The 27,733-nt window shown below is 42.7% G+C and overlaps 1 protein-coding gene and 1 long non-coding RNA gene across 5 annotated transcripts; one reads left to right on the top strand and one right to left on the bottom strand.

Annotated features, from left to right (window-relative positions):
- Positions 1-173: 173 nt before the first annotated feature.
- On the top strand, positions 174-24,972 carry LOC102942329 (histone PARylation factor 1). 4 transcript variants are annotated; one of them, XM_037897529.2, is made up of 9 exons: positions 9,400-9,442; positions 9,912-10,020; positions 10,166-10,325; positions 11,199-11,385; positions 12,224-12,322; positions 14,713-14,863; positions 20,108-20,195; positions 20,883-21,055; positions 24,700-24,972. In XM_037897529.2, exons 3-9 carry the CDS (start codon positions 10,262-10,264, stop codon positions 24,829-24,831), a joined length of 894 nt encoding a protein of 297 aa, XP_037753457.1. In that variant the 5' UTR covers positions 9,400-9,442; positions 9,912-10,020; positions 10,166-10,261; the 3' UTR covers positions 24,832-24,972. The 4 variants fall into 4 exon arrangements, with proteins under 4 accessions (XP_043401922.1, XP_037753455.1, XP_037753457.1 ...); XM_043545987.1 differs by lacking the exons at positions 9,400-9,442; positions 9,912-10,020 and adding an exon at positions 174-283; XM_037897527.2 differs by lacking the exon at positions 9,912-10,020 and having other exon boundaries at positions 9,298-9,442.
- LOC119566112 lies at positions 11,226-20,888 on the bottom strand. Its single transcript, XR_005225160.2, has 2 exons — positions 20,076-20,888; positions 11,226-14,172 (listed from the first exon to the last, which is right to left on the bottom strand). It is a non-coding gene; the product is annotated as an uncharacterized LOC119566112 (long non-coding RNA).
- Positions 24,973-27,733: the final 2,761 nt, after the last annotated feature.

Genomic DNA, 27,733 nt, shown 5'->3' with positions numbered 1-27,733 from the left:
TGGGTCCTGGGAAGTCTGTGGGAAGTGGCCTCTCAAGTGGATCCAAGTTCCCAAATCTCATTTTTCCCATCACATCTGCTGGGGTTGTGAACCTGACATGAGGGGGTTAGATTACTAGGGAGCAGGTGCAGCTGGGACTCATTAATCTCCCAGCTGCATCTGACACCCATAACATAGGGAAAACATGAGGCTAAGTTGCATTTAGCTCCATCTCTGATGGGGGAAAGATGTTGTTGTTCTTCTGAGACTGCTAGACAAGGAGGACTTTTTAAGCAGAAGAATGGTGAGATCTTTAAGGTGGAGTTGGTTTGTATCTAGGAGATGGGGATGTTTCATTTAGAGTTTATGCCTAGAAAGGAGATGAACCTTCTTGGGCTCTGTTTGAGGGGAGTGGCGCTACTTGCACAAAAAGTGAAATTCACTCCTGTGACAGGAATTAATATAGAGAACTTTATTTTCCTGTTTCTGGGAAAGCAGTATCTAAAAAGCCACAGAAGGAGATGATGTTTTGGTTATTTTCAGGTCAAATGTTGGGGCCTGAACATTTGATGAACTTCCCAGTTATCATTCCTATCTGAGAGAGAACTAATATTTGGGGAATAAAGGGAGGTGAGGACCAGGACAGGCAAAACTAGGAGGAAAATGGGTCTGGTTTACATAACCAAAACCAGAGGCAGTCTGGATCTATGTCTCAGTGTTACCCAACCAGACAAAGCATAAAAGTTTCTGATAAATGGGTTCTAGCTTTGGTCCATCTCTCGTAACAATATCTTGTTTTGAGCTCTGACTCTTCCGTGTCCACACTGAAAAATTCCGCCCTCTAATTCTCCATTGGTACAGTTCAGGTGTTTTTATCCCCATGCAATTGCCTATCTTTGTTCAGAGTAGTTAGTGACAAATTGATGATAACACCTAAACGCTGTCTAACTACAGCTTCCACTGCGTTCTAGTGTGCATCTATATTGGCAGATTGTAATCTCTCTGGGGCAAGGTTGTGTTTGTACAATACCTAGCAAAATAGGGCCCAACCTTGCCTTCAGGTGCTACTGCAATATAACTGTTGATGATTTATTATTATCATTGGTATTTCAAAAACTGCTAGCACCGGTGCATAAGGACAGGTGCTGACACCCACAACGATCTGGAAAAGCTTGTGTCTTGTTTTACCATCAGGTCACGCAAACCTGCTCAGAATCTGTGCCTCGTCTACGTTAGCATTTACAAAGCTGCTACCCCTGCTGGCAGTTGCTGCGGAACAGTTACTGGGCACTTACAAATCCCACTGACTCCAGTAAGAGCTGTGCATTCTCGGCACTTCTAAAAAAACAGGTGATATTGGCACAGACAGCAAAGTTTACTTAATAAGACCATGCTGGTGAAATGTGGAGTCCTTCTTCATTGTCTCGAAGAAGTAATACTAGTAAGAGAAGGAAACATTTGTTTTGAAATCTGTAACATTTTTAAAACAAATGTAGAAGAGTGTAAGTAATCTATGTGTGTTTTAAAACTTCTATGTTTTAGATCTCTGCATGTAGAAAATTGTGGATTAGGGCAGTTATACCAGGGATAAATTTGGCCTTGGAAGTCTAGCAGACATGTCCTTACTTCCAGCTTCTAAGGGTGTGACTTTCAAAAATGTTCACTGACTTCAGTGGGTCCAGAGATAAGTCAACGTGGGTGTGTTTGTTACTCTGTTGGAAACAATTTAGGGTGGAACTTTGAAAGCATTGTTTCCGTCATCACTTTGCATTTCTGTTCATGTGTAAAGGTAAGATTACACTTTAGTGCTGCCGATGAGACTTAGTCAAAATCCAGCTTACCATTTCTTTTCCTTGTTACTTTCAATTCACTTTTCACTCATGGGGGGCAGGTAAGAAATCTTGGAAGGAATGTGATTCTTATGGAGGCTGCTAAAAGTATTTGGATTGCTTACACTAAACTAGATAGTAAATGTGTTGGAATTTAGGGAGCCTTTCAGACAATAAGTACATTGACAATTATTACTGCGAGTGGTTTAACTAAAACTGTAAACTTGCTGAATCTCGAAGTTCAGTAAATTCACATGTGTATTTAAAGAAGCTCTTGAATAAGTACAAGGTGACAGAAAATCTCTGGAGCAGTGGATGGCTCAGGGATTGGTAATGGGATTCAGACCAATTCCTGCTTCATTTAGTCACTTGACTACTCCCCTGGACTACAGTAGAATTACTTGACTGAATAAAATTAGTGGAAATAGATGCATGTAATCTTTGACCTTTAGATAACTGGCTCAATCCAGCCCAGGTTGGAAATGAGTCATAGCCCTTCAATGGGTGTTGGGTGATCTCATCTGTGTGAAACAAATCAGCATTCTCAATTTGGTTCCTAGTGGATAGGTGTCTCTCTCTAAATGGGCATGAACTTTCACCCTAATGGGATGTGCCAGCAGAGAGTCCAATGATCTACCATGCACAGAAACTGAATTATCCGCTCACTCTACAGGCGGTCCTTCCAGAACAGGGTTGAGCCGGGGGTATGAAAATGAGAGGAAGCATGCACTGTTCCTGCCCATACTACACCTGTTTTATGCAGAGGATTTCAGACTCTAAAGCTGTTAATCTGGCACCAATTGTGCTGGTTTTTGAGGTGAAAGTACTATCAAGTGTCTGAAACATGCTACCTGACAATCCATGAAGTTACGAGAACAAACCATTAATGGTAAAAATACTCTAGTCAGACGAACTTCTGTGTAAGATGTAGGTTCAATATCTTGGTTTTGTCACTTGCTTTCTTGGTTTGCACCTATGCCTGAGTTCTGGTTTATGCATGGAACCACAAAGGCTACATTTCAGTTTGTGCATATATAAAGTGCTTTGCCCAATCTAGCTTTTAAAAGCTGTCATGATGGAGTGCCCACCGCTTTAATTGGAGAAACTATTCAACAATCTAAAATCTCACTGTTAGGTCACTTTACTACTTTGATGAAAAGAAGAGTAATTTCAATCCATCATTTTGTGATGGGTTTGGAAACAAGCTCCCTCAAGACTGTCACTAGATGTGCTGAGATACCACTGAGAACAAACACCCGGGCCAGAGAAGGCTTCCCTGCACTCCTGTCTTGCTGAGTTAAACAGTCAAGTCAGCTACAGCACAGACCAAGAGGTTGGGCCACGCCCCCCTGCAGTGCACAGAAACTAAGATTTACTTAGTCCAGGCATTTTTCAGTTAACAGGGACTTTCCCAGCACCCAGTATTCAGTCTTTCTGGGAGCCTAAACCCCTAATAAATCAGTTTTACTCTGTGTAAAGCTTATACAAGGTAAACTCAAATTGTCTGCCCTCTAGAACACTGAAAGAGAGATGTACAGCTGTTTTGCTCCCCCAGGTAGTAATAACTTATTAAACAAAATGATTTTATTAAGTATAAAAAGTAGGATTTAAGTGGTTCCAAGTAATAATAGACAGAACAAAGTAAGCTACCAAGCAAAATAAAACAAAACACGCAAGTCAAAGCCTAATACAGTAGGAAACTGAACACAGGTAAATCTCACCCTTAGAGATGTCCCAATAAGCTTCTTTCACAAACTAGACTTCTTCCTAGTCTGGGTCCAATCTTTTTCAGACCAACATTGTGGCTTATGGCCTGGGTTCAGCCTGGGTTCACTCTCACCCCCATAGCGTCAGTCCTTTGTTTCAGTTTCTTTCAGGCATCTCTTGAGCGGGCTGAAGACAAAATGGAGAGGCTTCCAGGGCCTTCTATTTTCTCTCCCTTGTGGGCGGAAACCCCTCTATTCGTCTGTGCAAAATCACAGCAACAAGATGGAGTTTGTAGCCTCGTGGGCAAGTCACATGTCCATGAATGGTTCAGCTTTTTGCAGGCTGATGCCATTGTTTACATGTTAGTTTGAACATACCCAGGAAAGCTCAGATGTGGATTAGCGTCTCCCAAAGTCCATTGTTAGTTAAGTGTTTCTTGATTGGGCACTTACTCAGAATAGTCCTTTCTCAAGAAGCTGACCAAATGCTTCACTGATGCTACTTAGAATCAAACACATTGAAATACAAGTACATAGCCAATATTCGTAACTTCAAATACAAAAATGATACACACATACAGACAGCATAATCATAACCAGCAAATTACAACCTTTCCATAGACCCCTTACTTGACCTCCTTTGTAGGAGATTTGGCTATACGATCACAGTTCATGTCAATAACATCACACATTTCTAGTTAATGCATTTGTATCACTCTATATAAGTACTTGATTGTCTTGCATGAAGAGAAGAGTGTAGGTTGGGAATAAGCTAAGGATGAAGACAGAGGTACAATGCACACAAATGAGCAAAGAACCATTCATGAATGAAAAATGCATCGTGTGCCAAATTGCCAGGCACAGAAATTTCTAATGATCTCATTAGAAATAAAGATGGGCGAGACTTGCATGTAATTTTTCAAGTGTTACTTTTCTCAAGGGGAGGAGAATGCAGCCTCTGCTTCCATGCCAAAAAACTGGCTACATAAGAGAAAACTGTCTCTCAGGAGCAGAATCTTACACACAGACCTTGAGATCCTTCATGGGAGATTTAGGTCTTGTCCAACTTACTCTCGTAGTTTAACCTAAGTTAAACTACTCCAGCTAGGTGAACGTAGCTGAAGTTGACATAGCTTAGGTCGACTTACTGCAGTATCTACACAGCGCTGCGTCGACAGACGCTCTCCCGTTGACTTACCTTACTCCTCTCATTCCGGTGGAATACCGGAGTTGACCAGAGAGCGCTCTGCAGTCAATTTAGCGGGTCTTCATTCGATCTGCTAAATCAACCCCAAGCACATCGATTGCAGCAGCTGATCCCCGGTAAGTGTAGATATGGCCCTGGACACATGGCTGAACTGGTTTTGACTAGTGCCTTTAGTGTATTGTATACATGCCTGCTTTCTAGTAACGTTAGTCATATGCATGGTGTTGTGCTGTGTATTAGCATTTGTAACCATCTCCCCTAGCAGCAACTGGTAAAGGCTTCACTTAATGGCAATTCTCCAAGCATCAGGAGTCAAAGATCCTTTTAAACAGAGTCATGAATTTATAAGAACAAAGTAGCTGTAGAAGTAGGCTATTCAGAGACTCACTTTTTTTGGTGTGATCAAAATATGTTTCTCTATTTATTTGGATCAGAGCAGAGGCAAGACTTTGGTTTGGGAGTGAACTTATACCTAAATATGACTTTCTCCCTTCAAAATCCTAAAATAATAGGACTTCAGACCACACTTTCCCATATGATTTGGCTTTGCTCCAGGTCCTTGATTTAAATGACAGCGTAGATCTTTTGGATCAGAATGCTGTGCCTATAGGAAATATACAAGTAATTCTGAGCTGTGAGTTAACTGCTCTTGAGTAATACGCTTGGTGCAGACTAGTGATTACAGGTGTCGCCAAAGTGGATGCTAAACTTATACCAACCAGTATACATAACTCAGAACAAAGTGTGCATATGAACATGCAAACCTTCACAATGAAAGATAAACATATTTCCTCTCATCTCTATTTGAGTTCTTCTATTTAAATATTTAAAATAAGGCAATCTGAAATGTCAGCTTCAATCTTAAATTTTTCCATGGGCAGATGTCTTACAGTATCCTGATGAATCTTCTTTCAGGATGACATCATTTTTTTTTTTTCCTCCTCCTCTGTGCTTGCTTTCTTTATTCAGATGGAATTATACAGTCTGCTGCAGAGGAGGATGGGCAGAGTTCCAAAATGATAGGTCAGTGTGAGGAGCAGTGATGTGGTGACTCAGCAGAAGCACTGTTCCTTTGGATCAGAAATGTTCACTCACAATCATCCTGGAGACCAGTCTAGTCTCTGACAATGACTATCTCCAAGTCCCTCCCTTATTCTTATACTGATATCAGACCAGGGCAGTGGAAGGGAGAGGAAGAACTCCATTGAAACTGAAAATGTGAAATTGCCCTGCAAAGATAAAAATTCTTTTGCTAAATAACAATCCTAGTAGCAGAATTTCCCTACTTTGTACAGTTTTTGATTACCAGGCAGGTCTTCATTAAAAAACTGTATTATCTTTCAAGACATCTTATTTCATTTTGCGTGTTTGTAAATACATATTCTGGCAGTACAATGAAAGCTAACTAAACAAATTAAGGTTGGTGGGTTTTTTTTTTTTTTTTAAATAGCTTTAGTTCTTCTAGTGGCACTTTTTAAAATCTAAGCATATGACTATGAAATTAGATTAAATTGCCTATTTTTGTTTAAAGGCAATAGGAAACCTTCTGAATGTGTCAGATGGAAACCCATCTGCCTGTCTTAAATACCTGTCAAAATATCTTTTTGTATTCAGGTCTTTAAACTTTTTTGATTTGCTAATCCCTTACAAGAATTGAAATGGCTCCCTCTTGTGGCAAAAGAAAAGCAGCAGCTATTTCTTTGAACAGATGCATTCCGTAGCCATAAAAATCTGATTCAAAACTGGACACTTGATCCCCCACCCCTTCTCCAAGATTCAAGGGGTTTGGGTTTGGCAATGGCAGAGGGACAGGTCACACTCCCTATACCCATGTGCAGAGGGAAGTTCCCTGTTTGGTTCTGTCACTCCTCACATGGAATGTGGGAAGGTTATACTCCTCCATGTTCCTGTCCCCCATGGTCCTCAGTAAGTCTGGAGGCCTGCATGTTGGGAGGAAGAGGTATAGAGGATACATATAACAAAATCCAAACACTTTTGGTAAATCCACCCAACAGCTAATGAAGCTCTGGTTTTACTACATCCTACAGAGCCCTCTCCACATTGGGAGCCCCTCTTAAATGTGTGTCCCTGGAGAGCCACCAGTACAGAACTTCCTGGCAATATAACTACAATTTAGTTGCTATGTCAGAGAGCCATGCGATTCGGTGCTTCTTCCAAGGTTGCACAAACTCAAACATCACGGCAGAAATGTTAAGAGGAAACTTGGATCATCCACCACCTCAGATTTCTTTCACCAAGTCAAAGATCCTATTGGGATCCGGGAAGTGCTAAAGGATTCCCCCCCCCCCCTCCAGCCTAAGAGGGGGATCTACAGGACCTGGAAACCAAATAAGTATGGGGGATAACTAATGAAATAGCATGCAGATACACAATTCAGATCAGAGTTTGGATTACGACCCCAGATCTACCAAATTCAGTAACAGTCATAGGCAAAGGTTTGATTCAGGCCCTTCTCAACTCTTGAAAGGTTTCTCCAGAGAACCTGCTGTAATGATCTTTAGGGAAAGACGCAATTGTAGCATAGAATTGTGTTAACTCGCATCCAAAGTTATCAAACCCCAATGCTGTGTACTATGCAAATTCTCTTTTTTTTTTTTTTCTTTCCCCCTTCTCGGCACATATCACTGATCTCAGCCAAGATGATACAGTGAAAAGAAACAGATTCCTAGTTAAATGTTTTTAATAAGAATGACTTCCTAAAGGCTATTTTGAACAATGTAGTAGTTTCTAATAGAAACTCCTCCTTTTGGTTTCAGTATCTTCACATCTCCTGTGAATGTGAATTGTCCCTCACTGGAATCTGTTACTGTACTGATACTTAATAGCAAAAGCTCCAGACTGACCAGGCAGAGTAGGATTCAGTACAAAGGTTTTCAATATTGCTATAAGATCAATTATCTTGCCAATAATCATTTCTGAATCAGTATAAATAAAAAAATACAAATTTCATTCCCTTAAATCTTGCGCTACATCAGATTATTATGAATGGCATTTTCTTAGATTGTGAATTATTCTTTAACTGTACTTGCATTTAAAATGTTTTTGTGACTTATCCTCATGAACAAGATATAATAATTAGACTTTACAACCGATTCATCTTTAATAATCTCTCCTCAGCCTCAGTGAGTAAAAGCCATAATCGCATTGTTACTCCTCCCCAGATTCTATCCATATAAAATCGATATTCTTCTTTGAATCTGGGATTCTAGAGATGAGAGCATTTTGATTGATACAGATGGCACTAACACTTGTTGACTGGCTGCCCCAAAAACAAGTTGCTTTCCAGAGATGGTGCTGAATGATCATTCAGTACAGCCCATTCAATCTATTTTAGGTACTTTTGGTACTTATTACCTCTCACAATGTCTTTAATGTATTTATCCTGGCCTCAGTCCTGTGAGGTAGGGGAAGTACTATCTCTAGTTGACAGATGGGAAGCTGAGGCACAGAGACCCTAGGTGACTCATCTAAAGTGACTAGTCATACAAGAGGCCTTTAGCAAAGCAGGGAAATGAACCTGGATCTCCCGAGTTCTAGACTAGACTTTAAGAACATCAGAATGGCCATACTGGGTCAGACCAAAGGTCCATCTAGCCCAGTATCCTGTCTTCCGACAGTGGCCAATGCCAGGTGCTTCAGAGGGAAGGCTGGTCTTTGTCTCACACTCTCTCCTCCTGTTGTCATACACTGATTGGAAAATGTAATGCAGAGGAATTGTACTCCTCCACTTTTTTTTTCTTTATAATGAGGCAGTGTGCTACAGTGGACATGGGCCTGGCCTTGGAGGCAGGAGATGGGGATTCTATTCCTGGTTCAGCCACTGAACTCTTTGGGTAAATCCACCCAAGAGCTAATGAAGTTCTGGTTCTACTAATCTCCTTGAGCAATTCACTTCATTTCCCCACTTAGACAATGGGGACGATGACCCTATGGAAAGCATTTTGAGGCTTAACACTTATATGGCACATATATATCTTACATATGCAAATACACAAGACTTAAGGCCCAAGTGCTTTTTTAACTACCCCAACAAAAACAGAGGCAATAGCTAACCGAAGAGGGCTTTTGTGAAGACCAAAACTTTGAATTTTCTGATATCTGTGGAACTAAAATCTCTCAGCTTTATAATGTGGTAGGAAAATACATTTTAGAATGTATTGGACTGCTTGTGGGCCGTGCCTAAGCTATCCACGGCACAACTCTCAGGAAGGTGCAAAGATGGCCACATTTTCCTAAAACTAGCCATGCAGAATTGGCGGGGGTTCAGAGAAGTGCAGTGAGCACATGCTAATGTAAATAATCCCCCTCTTTCCCTTTGAAAGTGGAATAAGAGGGGACATGACAAAAGCTGAATTAAATTATAGATGGAAAATCAAAACGGGGAAAGAAATAATGTTTTCAAACCTGTACCTGGGGTGTGGGACTCCCAGACCCCTAAAGCTGCAGAGGGGGAAGGGACCGCGAGCGACAACCCAGCCCAGCCTCTGCCCTGAACCCCGCAGCGCCGCCTGGCGGAGACCAAAGGCAGGGCCGGGCTTCCCCGGACTCCGCAAGGCAGGGGCGGTGCCCTCGCGCTCCGACGCGGTGACGTCACCCGGCCGTGACCTCGGAAGTGCCCGGCGGGGGCGGGGGCGGGGCGGGATGCTGCCGGCAGAAACATGACAGGAGGCGGGAAGCGGAGACCCCGCGCCGGGGAGCAGGTACCGGCCGAGGGCGGCGAGCTGCGGCAGCCCTGCCCCGGGGCGGCTGGGAGCCGGGCCTGCTCCGCGCGGGGACAGCCCAGGGGGAGCGGCCCGCGGGCGCCGCGCTGTGAGGAGGCGGCGGCGGTCACTGGCCGGCCACAGACCGGGCTCCTGGGTCCTCGCCCTGGCGCGGTCGCTGCTCAGAGCAGTCTCGGTGACGCGCCCCGCCGGCGCCTTGTCGCGGGCCGCGCTGCCACCGGCGGGGCGGGGACACGGGGCGCGGCGGCGGGGCGGGCTAACCGGCCAGGCCTCGGCTCCAGGCTGGGCCAGGCGGGGAGCCCCCGCCTGCTGGCCGCTTCGCCAAGGGCTGGCCGGTGTTCCCGGTGTCTCCCGCGCCCCTCGGGGGCAGGCGCCCTGCCAGGGGCTGTGACGAGGTTACAGAGGCGCGACGAGAATTTCCCGGAGTCCATTAGACCTATTCCTGCAGGTCCTCTGCAGCCATTACCGTCAGCGTGGCCTTGACCCCCTCTGTCTGCGTCTGGAAACGTGCACCCAACCTAAAACCGGTCACATTCAGCATGTGACCCTCCGTGCCAGTGCGTAAAACTCCTTTTTAATCCCCAAAGAGCTCCCTCTCCTGCGCTCCAGATTCGTAGGACCTAAGCCCTTTGTTCCAGTACAACAGAGGGTCCTCCCCTGAATTAACATGAAAATGTGCATTTCGTTGCTGTTTACTTGCAGTGTGAAAAAACTAAAGAAGTCAAGAAGAGACGGTCCAACCAGGCAGATGTTCCTGATCAGCTGCGTCAAGAAGTAGAAAGTTGCTATCAGCTCAGGATGCCTGAAGACTTTTATCAGTTCTGGAAGTTCTGTGAGGAGCTGAAGCCTGACAAGCCAAGTGGTGGGTTCAAAAAAAAGAGGACTTCTGCATGCTGTATGGCTTAACTTGAGTTTTCAGAAGCAATCTGAAGGCAGTTTTTAGTGGCAAAGGCAAGTGGGAAGCTTTTAGAATGATTTTTACAGTTTAGAGACAGGCTAGTGTTTCCCCAACTTTGGTATAACTTTAGGCTGGACAAAAAGTGTATCATAGACTACAAAATACATCTCTGTTTAAAGTTGTGTGTGTGTGCATGCGTTTGTCTGCTTCAGTTTGCGGATAGTTAAGTAATGGACCTGTTTGAGAGTGAAGAAGTTAAGATTAATTCAGGAACACTCTTAAGAATCTGACCTTGAAAACAATGAGTAAATTTATTTTTAATGTTTAGGATTTACTTGTTAGCTTTCAGACATGCCGCTTTTTCATAAATATTTTTTCAGGTCAGCTAGGGGATGTTTGGGGCATTGGGAAAAATCTGTCTCCTAAAACAGACTGTTTCTAGATGTTTTGGTCTAGAAACAACAGCTTAAAATAAATCAGCAGAGATTGCTAGAGGCAGATAAAAACAGGTTATTTTGGAGAAGAAAAAAAAAGTATTAGGGCAATATATCTTTGTGGAAAGAAAGCTGTCTGAATCGGAGTACTAAAAGCTTTAAATGCACAGGTTAGAGTACCTTGTATGAGGGAGAATAAACATGAGTTTGAGGTCTGACTGTTTGGCTTTTAGACTTGCCGTGTGATACCTAAGCAATATGAATTTGAAATGTGCTATAATAAGCACAGCTTCAGTTTTGTTCATGTCAACTTTCCATTTAGAAATGGAAATGCCTTATGGCTGAGATCTTGCTTTCTGCATGCACAAGAAAATGTCAGATAGTTGATCATTTTGTTTTTCAGAAGCACTCATATCAAGTATTGGCCTTCAGCTAGTTGGACCATATGATATTCTTGCTGGAAAACACAAAAAAACAAAATCAGCAGATCTGAACTTCAACCTTCACTGGAGGTTTTTTTATGACCCTCCTGAATTTCAGACTATAATTGCTGGGGATAGCAAAACTCAATATCACATGGGATATTTCAGGTATTACATTTTATATATGGTCCTCCTATAATAAATGTGTGTATCTTTTTCTCCATTTCCATTTATGTGTGTAGTGTAAGAACTCTGCGCTGTTGTCAAATGATAGAACCTCTACTTCTTACCCCCTTCCATCAGATAGATGACACTTTAGTTGTCATTTTTAGTAGTTAACATTATAGGGCAAAATGTATTGAAAGGACTGGTGATGAGTGTTAAAGACTATCTAAAACCCAAACAAACCCTGTTTTAATTGTAATGATGTTTTTAATTATTGCCATGATGTTCTGGTGCAAATGGTTATCTGCTGCTGGGGTTGGATAATGGGGAAGAGAACTGTGTGTTTTTGTTTTTCCTTTTCTATACTTGAGTGTACCCAGCAACTCTGGAAATATATGCTTCTGCCTTATTTCTTCTGCACAGAGCCACTTCTTGTCAAGATCTCTCTGCTGCTCCAGCTAAAGAAGTGGCTCTGGTATAATTATTCTGTATTCAAATACTTAAAGTTGTGCATGTGAATCTAGTGTGATTCAATACTGAATTTATGCTCTTGGTGGTCTCTGCTGTTTGCAGTGACTAATTAATCGTTATTCTAAGTGGCATTCTCTGAGAGGCAAAGATTGGAGACTGAAGTGTGTGTGTGTGTGTGTGGTGCGGGGGGGGGGGGCTACAAAGGCGCATGGAAGTAAGGGGAGGTTCACATTGTTGTTGCCTGTGCTTTTAACTGTCCAGTGATAAACGTAAGACTTCAGGCTCCAGTACTCCATTCAGCATCTCTTGTGCATGCTAACTTCACTTTAAAGAGAAAAACCCTAGTGTCTGTATACATTTTGTTTTATAGGGATGTGCCAGACGAACTTCCAGCATGGGTTGGTGCAAATGAAGCAAAGAAAAGCTGTGTAATTTCTCAAATTGGTGACAATGTATTTGCTGCAGTCAAGTAAGGTTTACAACTTCTGTTTCATAACTAAATGCAATTAGTTTTCCTCTAAGCTACAAAAAAGTACTAATGTGAAATACCTTTACTTCTGTTCTTCTGTGTCTCTCACACACACCCACCCACCTCTGTGGGTTTTTGACTTTGAAAATAATACTAGAGAAACATCTACAAAGATTGGTATCTTTCATAAGATTACTAGACCCAGAGTAAATTGGCTGATCAGCCTTGAACTTTGTGGTTGTACTAAAATAGCTGGGGTTGCTTTTCTTTTTAAAATCCAGTGTGTTGTTTCTGTAGGAACAGAGCATTTCAGTAGAAAATGATGATAGAGGCATTAACAGAAGCCATGATTTAAAAAAAATAAAAATTGCTTGTCAGAATGACTGCAGGTTGCATTTTGAAATGAACTTTTGAAGGGGGATGAAACACAATGGTGAAAGGAATTCATATGCAGAACATTTTACTAAACCAAGAGTGTCTATCTCTACCTTATGTAATGGCAGGTTCATTGAAAATAGCCTTCTCCTGCTTTCAGCTAATAAAGTCCCATAGCTCAAGTTGTAGAAGTCTGTGCCGCAGTGCTGAACATCCATGGTTCAAACCTTAGTGGCAATGCATAATGGCAGAATTTTTACAGTTGTGCATGATAGAATTTGCATTTCATTTCCTTTTAAAGGAAGCTACATTCAAAAACTACATTTTAAAAAAAAAAAAATTCTTTTAGGTTGCACAATCAAGCACTCAGGGGAGATAATGCCAAAATGAAGGTTGCATTCACAACCTTAATTTGGCCCCTTTGTGAGCATCATGATACTGTCTCTACATGATCATGTATTATCTATATTTTCCCCCCACACAAATTCTGCCTTACTAAGTGCACAGGATAACTGGAGCTCAGGGACTGAATCTCGGTTATGTACTGAATGAGGCTGTCTGTCTGTCTCCTGCCTCATTAACTCTAGAAGTTAGAACAAGTACAGAGGATGAGGCAGAGGACTGCAGGAAGAGACAGGATAGTTTTGTTGGCTGAGCAAAATGAGAGCTCAGTGGCTTTTGGCTGTAGTGTGTTAACTTTTGAATGCCACATCTGATCAATTCTGAAATTTCAGAATTGAATGTTTTATGTATTGATGAGCAGAACCCTACTAAAGTGGGAAGCTGAAAGGGAAAATGGGGGACATGTGGTGCCCTGACATCTGGTTATCAGACCCAGCAGCTTCAACCACCTCTGTGTCTACAGATAAAACAAACCAGTTGGTGGCATCCATTAACACCTTCCAGCATAAGAATACCCTATCTCAGCTTGCCTTTCCTGCCAATGCAGTTATAAAATAGTGACATCTTGAATGACTTGTCTGTCGGACAAAGAATAATAATGGCGGTGGGAGGCAATGGATGGTGCAGCCAGAACCCCTGGCATGGAGGGAGAAAGGGGACACAGCCCCTAGCATGTGGCAGAGAGGAGAATGGGGAAGGACCCTGGTATGAGGGGAGGAGGAGAACGGGTAACAGAACTGCTGGCGTGTGGGGAAGGATGAGGGGGTTACAGGGAGGAGGGAGATGGGTGTTGGAGGAACGGAAGGAGCCTCTGGGGTGTACGATGTGCTCAGCCTCCAGAAGCAACAAAAGCTGCCACTCTCCGGTGGCTAAGGCAGGTGAGTGCAGTATAAGAAAATTCAGTTCTGGCCTTGCATCTGCCATCAACTTCATATGATGAGCAAGTCACTTAAATAAAAATTTTGTCAGGTTACACACCAGTTGTGTGTTCTTCATTTTTCTGGATAATCAGCCTGAGACACTTAGGGCCTCATTTTCAGGAGCACTCACAACTGCAAGGGCTGTCAACACCTCTGGGAGAGAAGGAAAAAAAGTTAATGTTTGTGAGGCACTCTGAGCCAGCAGTGATAAGCATCGTAGAAAAGACCAGAAGAAAATGAATAACTTTGCATTCAAGTCAGGCTTTGGATGATGTGTAGCAAATAAGGCATGAAGCCACTCATTGAATGATTACAATTTAAAAAAAAATCACAGCTGCCTCAGTTAATATGCACTCTCTGGCCCCTATGCACCTTATAGGAGCAGGTCCTGTAGAAATAGTATGAGCATATAACTTGAAGACTGCATCATAATACATGTGCTCAAGACAATACAGGCAACCTTAATTCTAGCATTTCCTAATTTTTGAGTGCTTGACTGTAACCTAATAGCTTTAACATGCTATCTTTTGTATGAAATGGTCATACACATACACAATCTTTGATTAGCCAATTTTTTGGTTAAGAGATTAGGGGACTAGAATATATATTATATATAAATTTAAAAAAAACCAAAACTTTCTAGATCCTGAGAAAGGTGACCTGCTGTATAATGAGTCTTCCTTTGTGTTTCAGATTGTTTTTGTCAAAAAAGCTTAAGGAAGTGACAGATAAAAAGAAAAGTGGTATTTTGAAAGACATAGATGAAAACCTTACAAGAACAGCAAAAGAATTGGGTTATTCGCTGGAACAGAAAACCATGAAGATGAAACAAAGAGATAAGAAAGTACGGGTTTTTTGGTTTTTTCCTGACCAACTAGATAAAAAAGTTGCTCTCCCTAAACTAATGCACTTTAGCTTTCTCTGTCCTATTCAGCTAAGAAACTTAGATGAAGCAATCTTCTGGGCATTGACTAAGGGGTGATATTGTCTAAAAAGTCTGAAAAGTTGCTCCCCTAGTTCCTTCCTATGCCTGAAAGGTGGAGTCTGTTGGCTACAGTTTTCAGCTGTACAGGAAATCAATTCAATCCACTTCTAATACTACATACAGTGGCTCACTGCTACCAGATTGCCAAGACAGCATGTAAATGTCCTCTTGTGGACATTATATGATGTCACCATTATTCTAAAATGGTTGTTTGGTATACACTTATTTTGGAGGAGAGCTCTAGCATGCCTGTATGGCTGGTTTGGTCACTGAGTCTTAACTCAGCGATTTATTAATCATAGATGGCAACCGTTCCTATGAAATGTTATGCCATGTAGTGTTGCAGGAAACCTCTCTGTATCATAGTGGCTGCTTATTGCCTCCTAAGCACCCCATCCTGGCCAAGTGTGCTAGTGCAGCCCCCACCCCAGTTTTCTCCTTCACAGCGTGCCTTAAACTCTACACAGTCCAAAGATTAAACTGGATCCCAACTGGGGAATGTTTTATTCAGTCCTCCAGTACACACTGGCCCTTCAGGCCGCAACTCCAGTTCAGTGTCTCTCTCCCCTTAGTTAAGGGGGTTCCCAGCCCTGTTTCCTAGAGCTGGCTCACAGTTCTCTGCAGGAGCCAGTCTTGCTTTCTGCAGCTCCTTCAGCCAGCTACAGGCTTTTTCAGGATTCTGTCTTCTGAGCATCCCCCAGCTCACCGTCATGCCTGTTGGCTCCAGCAGTCTCAGCTACTTCTCTCTCACACATTTCCTGCTGCATTTTAAGTTGAAATCATCCAATTCCTCTCGGATGAGCCTCATCTTTAGAGCCCTGCAAATCTGTGAATATTGCTTTATCTCTGTGGACCATGTTTGTGGTTTGGATGCGGATACAAATTTTGTATCTGCGCAGGGCTCTGCTCATGTTGTAATCAGCACTGGTTTAACCCCAGGCTCTCCAGCCCAAAGGCAAGCCAGCCTGTTACATATTCCAACCTCCACACTACCAAAAAACCAAACCCAAATGCCCTGTGCAATCTTCCACTAGCTCAAGGAGAAGTAGTGTTGAGATCATTCTTCATCTGATGGCTACTGGATGGCAGGATCTGACCCATCTAAGTAAGCCAGCCAACTGTCCACCTTTTTTTGTTCTTTAAGAGCTATATAAACTTCCAGTATTGGGAAATAATGCTTTTTCCTTTTGAGAGAGTACCTGCTGCTTAAACAGCCTGTGTAGCTCCTCTGTCAGTGAAGGGAGGATCATGTTACAATTAAATTTACCATTTTTAAAAGCAAACATTAACTTTTAACGGGCATTTACTGAAGGTTGCACAAAGGAAATAAATTGTAGAATTACTGAAGTACAACATAGCAATTTTTAATGTGTATATCTTCAGTAGGCCAATGAAGAAAAGCTACCAACATGATTAGAGAACTTCTAGCTGGATACCTGCTATGGGGGAAGGGATAATCTCAAATTTGATCAATTTTCCAAGTACTACAGATTAAGTAATATAAAACTGTGTCTGTTACATGTGTAAACTTGAAATAAAAGTATATCCACCAGTGTCTTAACTGAAAAAAAGAGAAAATAGGTGAACACTATAAAGCCACTGGTGAGCACTCCCTCAGCTTTTAGACAAGGTCAAATCAACCTCCATTATTTAACAAGGAAACTCTTAGACCTCTTTTTATTTTGAGGCAAACTGCCTTAAGGCACATGCTCTGAGAATTCTTGGAAAAGTCAGTTTGACTAAGGGTGTTTAGGGGCAGAAATTAGATTAAAAACTCTTAATAGAATATCAGGATTGGAAGGGACCTCAGGAGGTCATCTTGTCCAGCCCCCTGCTCAAAGCAGGACCAATCCCCAACTAAATCATCCCAGCCAGGGCTTTGTCAAGCCTGACCTTAAAAACTTCAAAGGAAGGAGATTCCACCACCTCCTTAGGCTATTCATTCCAGTGCTTCACCACCCTCCTAGTGAAAAAGTTTTTCCTAATATCCAGCCTAAACCTCCCCCACTGCAACTTGAGACCATTACTCCTTGTTCTGTCATCTGCTACCACTGAGAACAGTCTAGATCCATCCTCTTTGGAACCCCCTTTCAGGTAGTTGAAAGCAGCTATCAAATACCCCCTCATTCTTCTCTTCTGCAGACTAATCAATCCCAGTTCCCTCAGCTTCTCCTCATAACTCATGTGCTCCAGCCCCCTAATCATTTTTGTTACCCTCTGCTGGACGCTTTCCAATTTTTCCATATCCTTCTTGTAGTGTGGGGCCCAAAACTGGACACAGTACTCCAGATGAGGCCTCACCAATGTCGAATAGAGGGGAACGATCACGTCCCTCGATCTGCTGGCAATGCCCCTACTTATACAGCCCAAAATGCTGTTAGCCTTCTTGGCAACAACGGCACACTGATGACTCATATCCAGCTTCTCATCCACTGTAGCCCCTAGGTCCTTTTCTGCAGAACTGCTGCCTAGCCACTTGGTCGCTAGTCTGTAGCAGTGCATGGGATTCTTCCATCCTAAGTGCAGGACTCTGCACTTCTCCTTGTTGAACCTCATCAACAGATTTCTTTTGGCCCAATTCTCTAATTTGTCTAGGTCCCTCTGTATCCTATCCCTACCCTCCAGCGTATCTACCACTCCTCCCAGTTTAGTGTCATCTGCAAACTTGCTGAGGGTGCAGTCCACGCCATCCTCCAGATCATTAATGAAGATATTGAACAAAACCGGCCCCAGGACTGACCCTTGGGGCACTCCGCGTGATACCAGCTGCCAACTAGACATGGAGCCATTGATCACTACCCTTTGAAGCCGACGATCTAGCCAGCTTTCTATCCATCTTATAATCCATTCATCCAGCCCATACTACTTTAACTTGCCTGCAAGAATGCTGTGGGAGACAGTATCAAAAGCTTTGCTAAAGTCATGGAATAACACGTCCACTGCTTTCCCATCATCCACAGAGCCAGTTATCTCGTCATAGAAGGCAATTAGATTAGTCAGGCATGACTTGCCCTTGGTGAATTCCTGCTGACTGTTCCTGATCACTTTCCTCTTCTCTAAGTGCTTCAGAATTGATTCCTTGAGGACCTGCTCCATGATTTTTCCAGGAACTGAGGTGAGGCTGGCTGACCAAGCTGGAAACAAGCTAAAATTAGCATACCTGATGGTTCAGTTTTTGGACCAAGGGGATGGTAGTAATTTGATGATACTGCAAGTGAGATTTCAAGTTTGCAAAAGACACGACAAGTGGAGGCAGACCAATGAGAAACAATGCACGTGGATTTTGATTATTTAGACTGAGTCAGCACAGTATGGCAATGCAAATGTGGAATAATGTAAAACAGCCTGGTTTCTTGCTCTAGCTCAATTTAGAACTTGTCTCCATTAGACTAAAGAGCACACTGAAAAGAAAAGGCGAGGGAGTCAGGATGTTTGTCCATGGTGATGGGGGTAACTGATATTCACCCATAGCTGCAGAAAAAAGGGGCAAATTGAATATGCTGTACTTAGGAGAGAACATACAAAACAAGTGGTATTACCTAAAGAACTAGCTAAGCCTTCTGGAATAGCATGAAGTACTGGTCTCTCTTTACCCAGGGTCAGATATTATTCCCTTAAAGCAGTGGTTCTCAAACTTTTTTTTTTCATGGACCACTTGCAAATTGCTGAGGGTCTTGGTGGACCACTTAATGATCTTTCCAAATGTTGTTTGTACCACTAGCTAACTATTGTAAAGTGCTTTGGATAAAAGCACTATATTAAAAAAACTCTTAATAATAATTGGTTTTTTTGTTCTACAAATAAAAGCACACAACTCATATTTTAATATCAGTAGTCTTACCTTTCTAATGCGATGGATGTGCTCTCTCTCCTCTGCCACAGCAGCCCCCGAGCTGGATCTGGGAAAGGAGGGGGGGTGTCTCTCCCTCTCTCCCCCACCACAGCAGCCCCTGAGCTGGAGCTGGGAAAGGGGTGGGGGTCTCTCCCCAGCCGCAGCAGCCCCCAAGCTGGAGCTGGGAAGGAGAGCCGTCTCTCCCCGGCAGCTGCAGCCCTGGAGCTGGGGAAAGTCACCTTTTTCTCTGGCCACCGCAGCCCTGCATGGCCCAAATTCCCGCCTCCTCTCGCCCACACTCTTCTCACCCCGCTGCCTCCTCCAACCTACCCCTTATTTTTCCCCCCAGTTTACCACCTCACCTTACATGTGTGTCTTTTCTCCAGGGTCCACGCACCTACATAGTGGAGCCACACCTGCGTGGCTGCACTAATTAGGTGGATGGCCCTTCATTGTCGCGTGTGCGGGCACCCAGGTGCGCACTTTAGAGGGAACTAGCCGTGAACCACCTGAATGGAGCTCAGTTTGAGAACCTCTGCTTTAGAGCATAGAAGTGAACAAGAATACCACTGTCTATAGAGATTCAAGTATTAAGGTTTTTTATCTTCCAAATGATAGGCTTCATAAAGTCAGTACTGCTCAGTCTTTCTACTGACACACCCCTCCTCACCTAATAAAGGTTTAAGAGCTCGGGGGCTGCTGCGGCGGGGGAGAGAGGGCACAGCCATCGCATTAGAAAGGTAAGACTACTGATATTAAAAGTAAATTGAGATACTGGAAAAAACTTAAATATGATATAGCGCCATACATAGACCTGGTGGTCATTTTTCTTTTAACAAAACTGAAAATGCCTATAAGGGGATAAGAGCCAGTAGCAGTGTGGCTTGTTGTATAGTCTGTCAAAAGGAACAAATTGTTGTGGCATGCATTTAGATTAGCATTGCCTTCCATCAGTGATTGTAAGAATCCCTCTCTGCTCCCCCCACCCTCGTCCACCAATTAGAATGCCCCATCACTGTGGGCTTTACAGTTAGTTGGGTAGGTGTAAAATGTTGCAGGGGTTGTAATTTATTAAATTTGGAGGCAAGAGTGAACACTGTGTGACTTAGTACCTGGAAATTCAGGCTCCAGGACCCAAAGTTAGTTTGTTATAGTCTGGTTGACCGTTGGGGGTGATGTGCCAATGGTATAGTGGGAGCAAGGTGGCATCTTATGTAGCTGATGTTACTGTGTTCTTACCGTGATATACCATTTTTCTTTCCTTTATTCAGGTAGTGACTAAGACATTTCATGGAGCAGGTCTGGTTGTGCCTGTAGATAAAAATGATGTTGGATACAGAGAGCTCCCTGAAACAAATGGTAAACTGTTTTTTAGTTATATATGTGTTTTTAAAAGGATCCTTGTTCAGATCCTTCTTCTGTTTTAGTCAAGTTGCACTCAGATACTTTTGCTGGCTGATGCAAAATCTAGACTGCATTTATACAAGGTAAGAGTATTAACAATATTGTGCGGAACAGAAAACAGCTCATCTTTTATTGTCATAACACTTCAATATGTAATTTTGGTTTGCATCAACATTTTGTTTTAATTGGATGAAAACCACAGTCCAGTGAAATACTGAAAACTCTCCTGAAAAAAGCAATTGAAGCTGATTGCATTATAAACATATTGCTGAGGAAACAATTTACTTTTCATCTTATAATAAACAAGAGCAGATTTAAGTGCCATAAGACTTCACTCAACATGTATACTGAATCTTCAGGAGGCAGCACCTTGCGGTATTGCTCTAACTTCTGAGAATAACTGAAGTAACCCTGTTCCAGAGTCAGTGAGTTCTCAGCTGGTTCCACCTACAACTTCAAAACCACAGACACTTTTCCTGTAACCCCATATTCTAGGGTTCTTTATGCTGCTTGAGTGAAAAAGATCATTTTGCTTCCTATGGCCGAAGTTGGTACATACTTAATTCAGATGCAGTGAATGAGTTTACATTTTAAATAACATCAGTGTGTAATTTACCTTTCTTTCGTTCTTTCTTAATACAGCTAATCTTAAAAGAATTTGTAAGGCCATTGTGGATGCTCCTAGCGATGACCAGAGACTGAAAGCCTTTGCGCCCATTCAGGAAATGATCACTTTTGTTCAGTTTGCTAATGATGAATGTGATTATGGAATGGGGTATGAACTGGGAATGGACCTCTTTTGCTATGGGTCACATGTAAGTACTAAAACATACACTTAAAGTTGTGTTTAGGAGTAGAACAGGAATTAATTTGGGGGGCTTTATTCTTGCCAAAAACCCTCAAGTTGACATTGGTTGCTATGTTACAGAACAAAGATACAATAGGCCCTCAGTTTGTAGTTGCCTAATAGCTTACTCATATTCAATGAGGCCATCTGGTGTTTAAAGTTGCTTGAAAGAGTGTTCTTGCTGTCCAATATCACTAACTTAGCAAATATAGTACACACGACTTGGCAATATATAAAGTCATTGGCCAGTTAGGCACCTAAAGATGCAGATAGGTGGGATTTACAAAAGCACCTATATCTTTAGGCACCTGAATACCTTTGTAAATCTAGCCCATTATTAACATCAAAATTAGTATCTCTTCTAAATTATTTGACTTTTTTCTAGCCCTAAGGCAGTGGTGCCCGTGTGTGTGTGTGTGTCACACCCTCTTACCAGTAATGGAATTGGGGTGTGGGAGGAGCTGGGGCAAGAGGCGGAGCTGGCCTGAGGATGGAGAAGGAATGAGGGTAGAGTTGCGCTGGGGCCAGAGCTGGGTTGGGAGGAACTCCCTCCCTGCCCCCATGGAGGCTGGCCCTGCTGTGCACCTTTTTCTCTCCTGCTTCCTCCCTCCCCTCCCAACCCCCCCCCCCCCCCAACATTCCTTCCTGCCCCACAGTTTGGGGACCACTGCCCTAAGGGCTAGACTCTTATTTTAAAAAAAAAAAAAGTCGTTTCTTTGTTCTGCATAATCTGCTGCCGTCTATTTCATAGATGGGCACTGAGAATTAGTAATAAGTCAAAAATTAAACTTCAGAAGAAAGAAGCTTCAGCTTAGGTATAAGCATGAAAGGGTGATGCATGACACACCTGGTTTTATTAACCACATAACCTATTTTGCCTACCAGATAGAATTTTCCTTAATAAAATGCAGAAAGCTACAGTTTAAGGGACACTACCCAGTTCCATTTTATTTCCAAGATACAAGCTTTGTAAAATAAAATGCTACAAACTAAGCTCAGAAGTTGTCCAGTTTAAAAGCTTCCTATTAGATTTTTTTAAAAAACCATCTGCTGCAGTGGGATTTTTTGCATCCAAATACTGATGGTACTGTGCTAATTGATTTGAAAGAAGTGAAAGTTACTAGTCTGTGCTTTGTCCAGAGAGATGCAGCAGTTAAACATCAATTGTAGGGGGAAAACAAAGTATTAAACATTAATATTAAATCAAATAGTGTTCTGACACTTTTTGACACCTTCATTTAACAAAATAACTTGACCCTGGGTGTGTTCATCCTTTTAATCTGCAGTTCATTTGAGCCAGTCCAGGTGAAGCAGTACAGCCACAGCAGGAGTTTTTGTTTTTTGTTTGTTTTTTTTTACAATATCTGGAAGGAGCAATAGGGTGCCAGTCACCTCAACCAAGCTAGCGTGTAAAATAAAAACCCAGGCACTACTTGGTATCTGATAAGACGCCGAAAGTACTAGAGCCATTCAAAGTACATATTCATTTCCCAGACTCTGAAATGTTAAACTGATTTAGTATTGAGAGAATCCACTTTCTGCTATTTTATAAGGACTGATATTGCAGAATCTCATTCTCTCACTTGTGAAACAAATTTGTTAGGAGTGGGCAGAGAAATTTGAATGAAAGCAGACTCCCCATCCCCCCCAACTCCCTTCTTAAGTAAAGGACACTTTCCAGTTCAAACCTCAGTGATTATATGAGAACTTGGCTTTAACTGTTGATCTATTGAATGTCTCTACATGGTTGTAAACGTTTTCACTTACTCTGTACCCAGCTATTCAAATATTATGTCCCTAGTTTCTAGTAGCTGTCACTATTGCATCAAGAGACAGGACAAGCACCAACACTGAACTCTCCATCCAGGGCTAACGAACATTGTTTTTTTGAAAATATATTTTCATTACTACTAAGACAAAGTCAGATATCTTTGTAACCAGTGCATGTTTACATACACATTTTAGTACAGTACCTTCATACATTGTTTAATTGTAAAACAGCTAATTGCTGTTGCTGCAGCCTTTACTGGACTCAGCAATTTTGTCTTCAGCTATATGCAATGGCAACAATTTTGCTGGTACAAGGTGGGCAACTGTGTTTTAGTCAGGTAGTGTAGCACTTGCACATTACTTACATAAACTGAGTAATAAATTGCTACTTTAGTTAGATCTTTGTGGTTTGTAAGTATTTCATAACTTGCAATATCTCTTGGAGGTAAGGGAAGGAAAGAAACTAACCAAAAAAACACCTTCCAGTCTAGTTTACTAGTTAACATGTCTTGAAAGACTAGTGCTGTTCTGCTACAGAATTATATTAGCTTGACTTTCAGATTCTGCATATACTTACACAGGTACTAACAGTGTTCTAGCATAAACATTGCTAGAGAATATCTAAAGTGTTCTTAAAGTAGTGAACAGTTTTTCAGTCTTTCCATAATTTAACTTGCACATCCTAGCAGAGACAGGGCTTCACATTATTTGTCTGTCTGTTAAATGCCATACACACATTCACTTAACAAAACTATAGTTTGCCAGTGCAACTGTTACTCCTGGGGGAATTCTGCACTACTGCACAATTTTGCAGAAATTGACATTTCATGCGCAGAATTTCCTTCCCTGCATAGAAATGGGCTGCAGTGCTGCTAGCTGCCACTAGGGTCCACTGGACCCAGTAGAGCCCAGCTTGCACATAAAGACATGGCTGGGGGGAGGGGGAAGGAGCTAGAGGGATCCTGGCAACTGCAGTTCCCAGCATGCCCTGAGGAAAGAGGACAGGGTACAGGAAACTCTGTGCAACCCTGGGACTGAGGATCAGGCTGTTTCTCCCTCTGGATCCCTGGGCTGTTTTTGTCTGGGAAAGGAGAGGGCCCCCACAGCTGGGCTCTGGGAGAAAGGGGGTGCAGGTATCTAGGCTGGAGGCCTCTTGTGGGGAGGGGTTGTGGGTGTCTGGCCCCCTGGCTGGGCTGGTGAGGCGAGAAAGGGGACAGAGAAACAGGAACTGGGTTGTCATAGGAATTTTTGTCTCAGCTTCTAGGGGAATTTTTGTCTCTCTATATTGTTACAGACTTATTTGCTGACAGGTATTTTGAAATGAATTACCAAAATAATTGAAACTGGCATGATTATATACTGTGTGTGTGGAATTTTTAGGGCAGAATGCCCCAAGGAGTAAATTGTGTTGAATTTGCTTTGTCCTTGCTAATGGGAAATAGCAGCACTTGTTTTGTCACATCTATATTAAGAACAGATAAGTAAAAACTCAGATACCCCCTTTACTAGAGTGAAGTTACAACTGGATGGCCAGAAATAACAATGCTTGTATACAATAGTGTGAAAAGCCATAGTTTGGGTTTTGCCACTTCAATTATCCTCATGTACTTCAAATGTCACTTTGAACAGGGGTGGGGGTAGACCGGAGCAACCTTATCCATAGTTCCTTAGCTTCTATTAAATCCTGCCAGATCCAGAGGAAAGGTAGATGGCTCTCATTGTGTATGATGTTAATAGTTCTTGAAGATGATAAATTAGGGGCTGTGTTCATAGTCAGAGATGATGATGATGATTCGGTCTGCCAAACTACTCACTCACTTACTTTCCCCCCATCATTTGCAGTATTTTCACAAGGTTGTTGGTCAGCTGTTACCTCTTGCATACAACCTGTTGAGGAGGAACCTCTTTGCTGAGATTGTTGAATCACATTTAGCTAACAGAAGTGAAGAGAATGTGGACCAACTAGCAGCATGATCTAAAGAGAAGAGGGCTTAAGTATAATATTTCAAGTATTAGTGATATTAAATTTGTTTTTTGGCATTAAACTGATGTAGGGGTTTTTCAATAGTAATATAAATGTTTGCGTGGGGTTAATAAAACTTTTTTTAAAATAAACTAAGCTAGCTTTCTTTATGTATCCAAAGTTAGAAATGCTGTTGTTTTCTATGCCAGAGCTAGAACAGCAGTTCCTAAACTTCACTCAAGCTTGCGCCATGCTGTGGGGAGCAAAAAAGGTACCTGTGTCCAACCTAACTTGCCCATTAGATGGTGGTATAATCTATGTCTCATAATAGGGGGCTGTTTTCCATCATGTAACAAATGTTTTAATTGTTTCTTTCAAAACCATCTTGAATGTTTTGTGATGGTCTAAGAACACTATCTACAGCTTGTAACACATTTTTTTTGCTGTACTTTAGTATTCATTTATTACCACCATCAGCAAGGGAGCTGGGTTTGTCCACTCAGTAGTAGTGTCATGCTATCCAAGAAGGAGCTACTGCTGTAAGTTTGTGTACAGAAGCAATTTGATTCTTCAGTCTGTGCAAAATTCCAGTATGAATGGATAGTTGCCCTAGTTACTGCACAGCTCAGAAAACAGTATACTCTTCTTCAAAGATCCAGACCCTTTCCCACCTTTGATGTCTGAATGTTCCCCTATGCTGTCATTGATCCCTGGTTTCATCTGCTTCGCTCCTCCTTCAACTGAGGGTGGTTTTAGGAAACAAGACTCAGGGGAGACCTATTGGAGATTTGCCATGGCACTGTGCTGGCTGTTACCACCTCTTCCGAACACAGCACCCTTACCACTCTAAAGTAAGGAAAACTTTAACAGCGTGTCTCACTAAAGGGGTAGGTTAGCTGGCACTCAGTTAAGAAAGCTTGCTTTCTGATGGACTTGCCACAGCATGAGGGAGGAGTTGTTTCCCTTTGTAGGGCTGTGCCTGCTGGTGACGCTCAGCAGGGAAGGTGCTGAACTCACGCTAAACCCCACCTTGTGAAACTCATTTTAGTAGCAAGACTTAGTGCTATTTTATTTTGCACCTTTTCTACTCCTGCATGAAGTCAAACATTCATCCAGTATCTAATGTTGAACCATCCATTTCAACAGAAATTCTGTTAGTGATGGTTTAGAACACCATTTCTCAAATACAGCCACAAAAGGATTTCCCTGCACTGGGGGGAGGGAGGAGCAGCAGCATCCCCTCCCTTCCTTCCTCCCTGTTGTTCCTGCATGCACCACCTCGCTGGAGACACAGGTGGGACACAACACTTAAGGAGCAAGGCGAGGAGCAGTGAGCCAGCAGCAAGATGAGGCAGGAGAGGGGCTGGGTCTGAGTGAGGAGGAGAGTGGTGGGGGAGCCCTGGCAGTGGAGTAAGGAGGTGAGCGAGCAGAAAGATGAAGTGGGCAGGGGAGGGTCCCTGGCCAAGGAGTAGGGCAGCAGGCAGTGTGGGGGTCTGGCTGCAAGCAGGGGAGTGCGGTGGTGAGCCACCAGCAAGCAGGAGTTACCCTGCTGCCTGCCATGAGATGTATGGCAGGGGAGTGAGGAGACAAATGAGCAGCAGGTGGAGGACTGTAGAGGGACCCAGGAGACAAGTGAGGAGGTGAGTGGCAGGCACATGGGCAGAGCCCCTCTTTGGGGAGGCTAGCCCCCACCTCCATTCCCCCCCTGAGATCCCCTGCACCTGGAGCCACAAGGCCCATGCTGAGAGAAGCCCCAAATGCACCCCCCCCACACCCCTGTCCAGAGGAGCCCCAGGCTGGCTGAAGCCCAGAGTGCTGCCCCCCAACCCCCCCAATCCAGAGGAGCCACAGGCCTCCCTTCCATAGACCTAAGCCACCCAGATGTTTTTCATTATTATCTGAACTTCTGTTATGTCAAAGCATTTTTAAACTTACTTCAGAACTGTTATACAGACAACCCTTTTTACCAAAAAAGCAAAATAAAAAATGAAGACAAGGTGCTTTGCACATTCTTATTTGTGTTTCTATGCTGTTAGGTCCAGTCAAGAACAGAGATAACTGTGCATGATTTTTATTGAGTCTGCAAAAAAAAACAAAAAAACCACACACCTCTCATTCATAAATTACAATGATTTGTATGTATATATGTGCATATTACTTTAACTTTAGGAAAAAGTGTCAGTGGAAAAAGAGAGTGGGTAGCTGCACTCTGAAACCACCAAAAAATTTATTGTGAGAACCCCTGCTTTAGAACCAACATTTTTACAATTCTAAGGAATTGTATTTATCAGTAATATTTCTTTTCCTTTGAAATATCCAAGGCAAATGTCTAGCCGTTTCTTCTGTGAAATACATAGTTCCACCCACTCATTTCTTCCAAAACCCTGTGATCTGCAAACAGCACATGTACAGTATGGTTACTACAGTACAAATGCAAGGTGGTCTTCTTTTCCCAGTAATTGGACTGGGTAACCCTAGAGAGAGACAAGTACCAATCAGTGATGAGCTGCCAGAAGCTGAAGAACCAGTTCCTTTAGTTGCTCCATGCCTTTGGTGGCACGTCCTTCACTCACTCCGGGTCTTCAGCGGCACTGAAGGACGTGCCACCGAAGACACACTGGGCGAGTAAAAATTCTTCAGGGGAGCCTCCCCAGCCAAGAGCTCATGCAGGATGGGAGCTCAGGGGGGACAGCCATCCCTTTAACAACCGGTTCTAAACCCGCTTCAAAATTTAACAACCGGTTCATGCGAACCAGCTCTAGCTCACCACTGGTACCAATCTAGCAATCAGAGCCACTTCTGTGGATCCTCACTTAATTGAATCTGCATGTGCACAAATGTGATTAGAATCTTCTAAACTGATGCTTATATGGTAGCGTTCCACTACTGTGAATAAGCTGAAACCTTTTAAAA

The sequence above is a fragment of the Chelonia mydas genome, chromosome 4, assembly GCF_015237465.2.
Source record: "Chelonia mydas isolate rCheMyd1 chromosome 4, rCheMyd1.pri.v2, whole genome shotgun sequence".
Taxonomy (NCBI): Eukaryota; Metazoa; Chordata; order Testudines; family Cheloniidae; genus Chelonia; species Chelonia mydas.
Note: the sequence above shows the minus strand (reverse complement) of the source record. Positions and strands in the feature narration are given on the sequence as shown.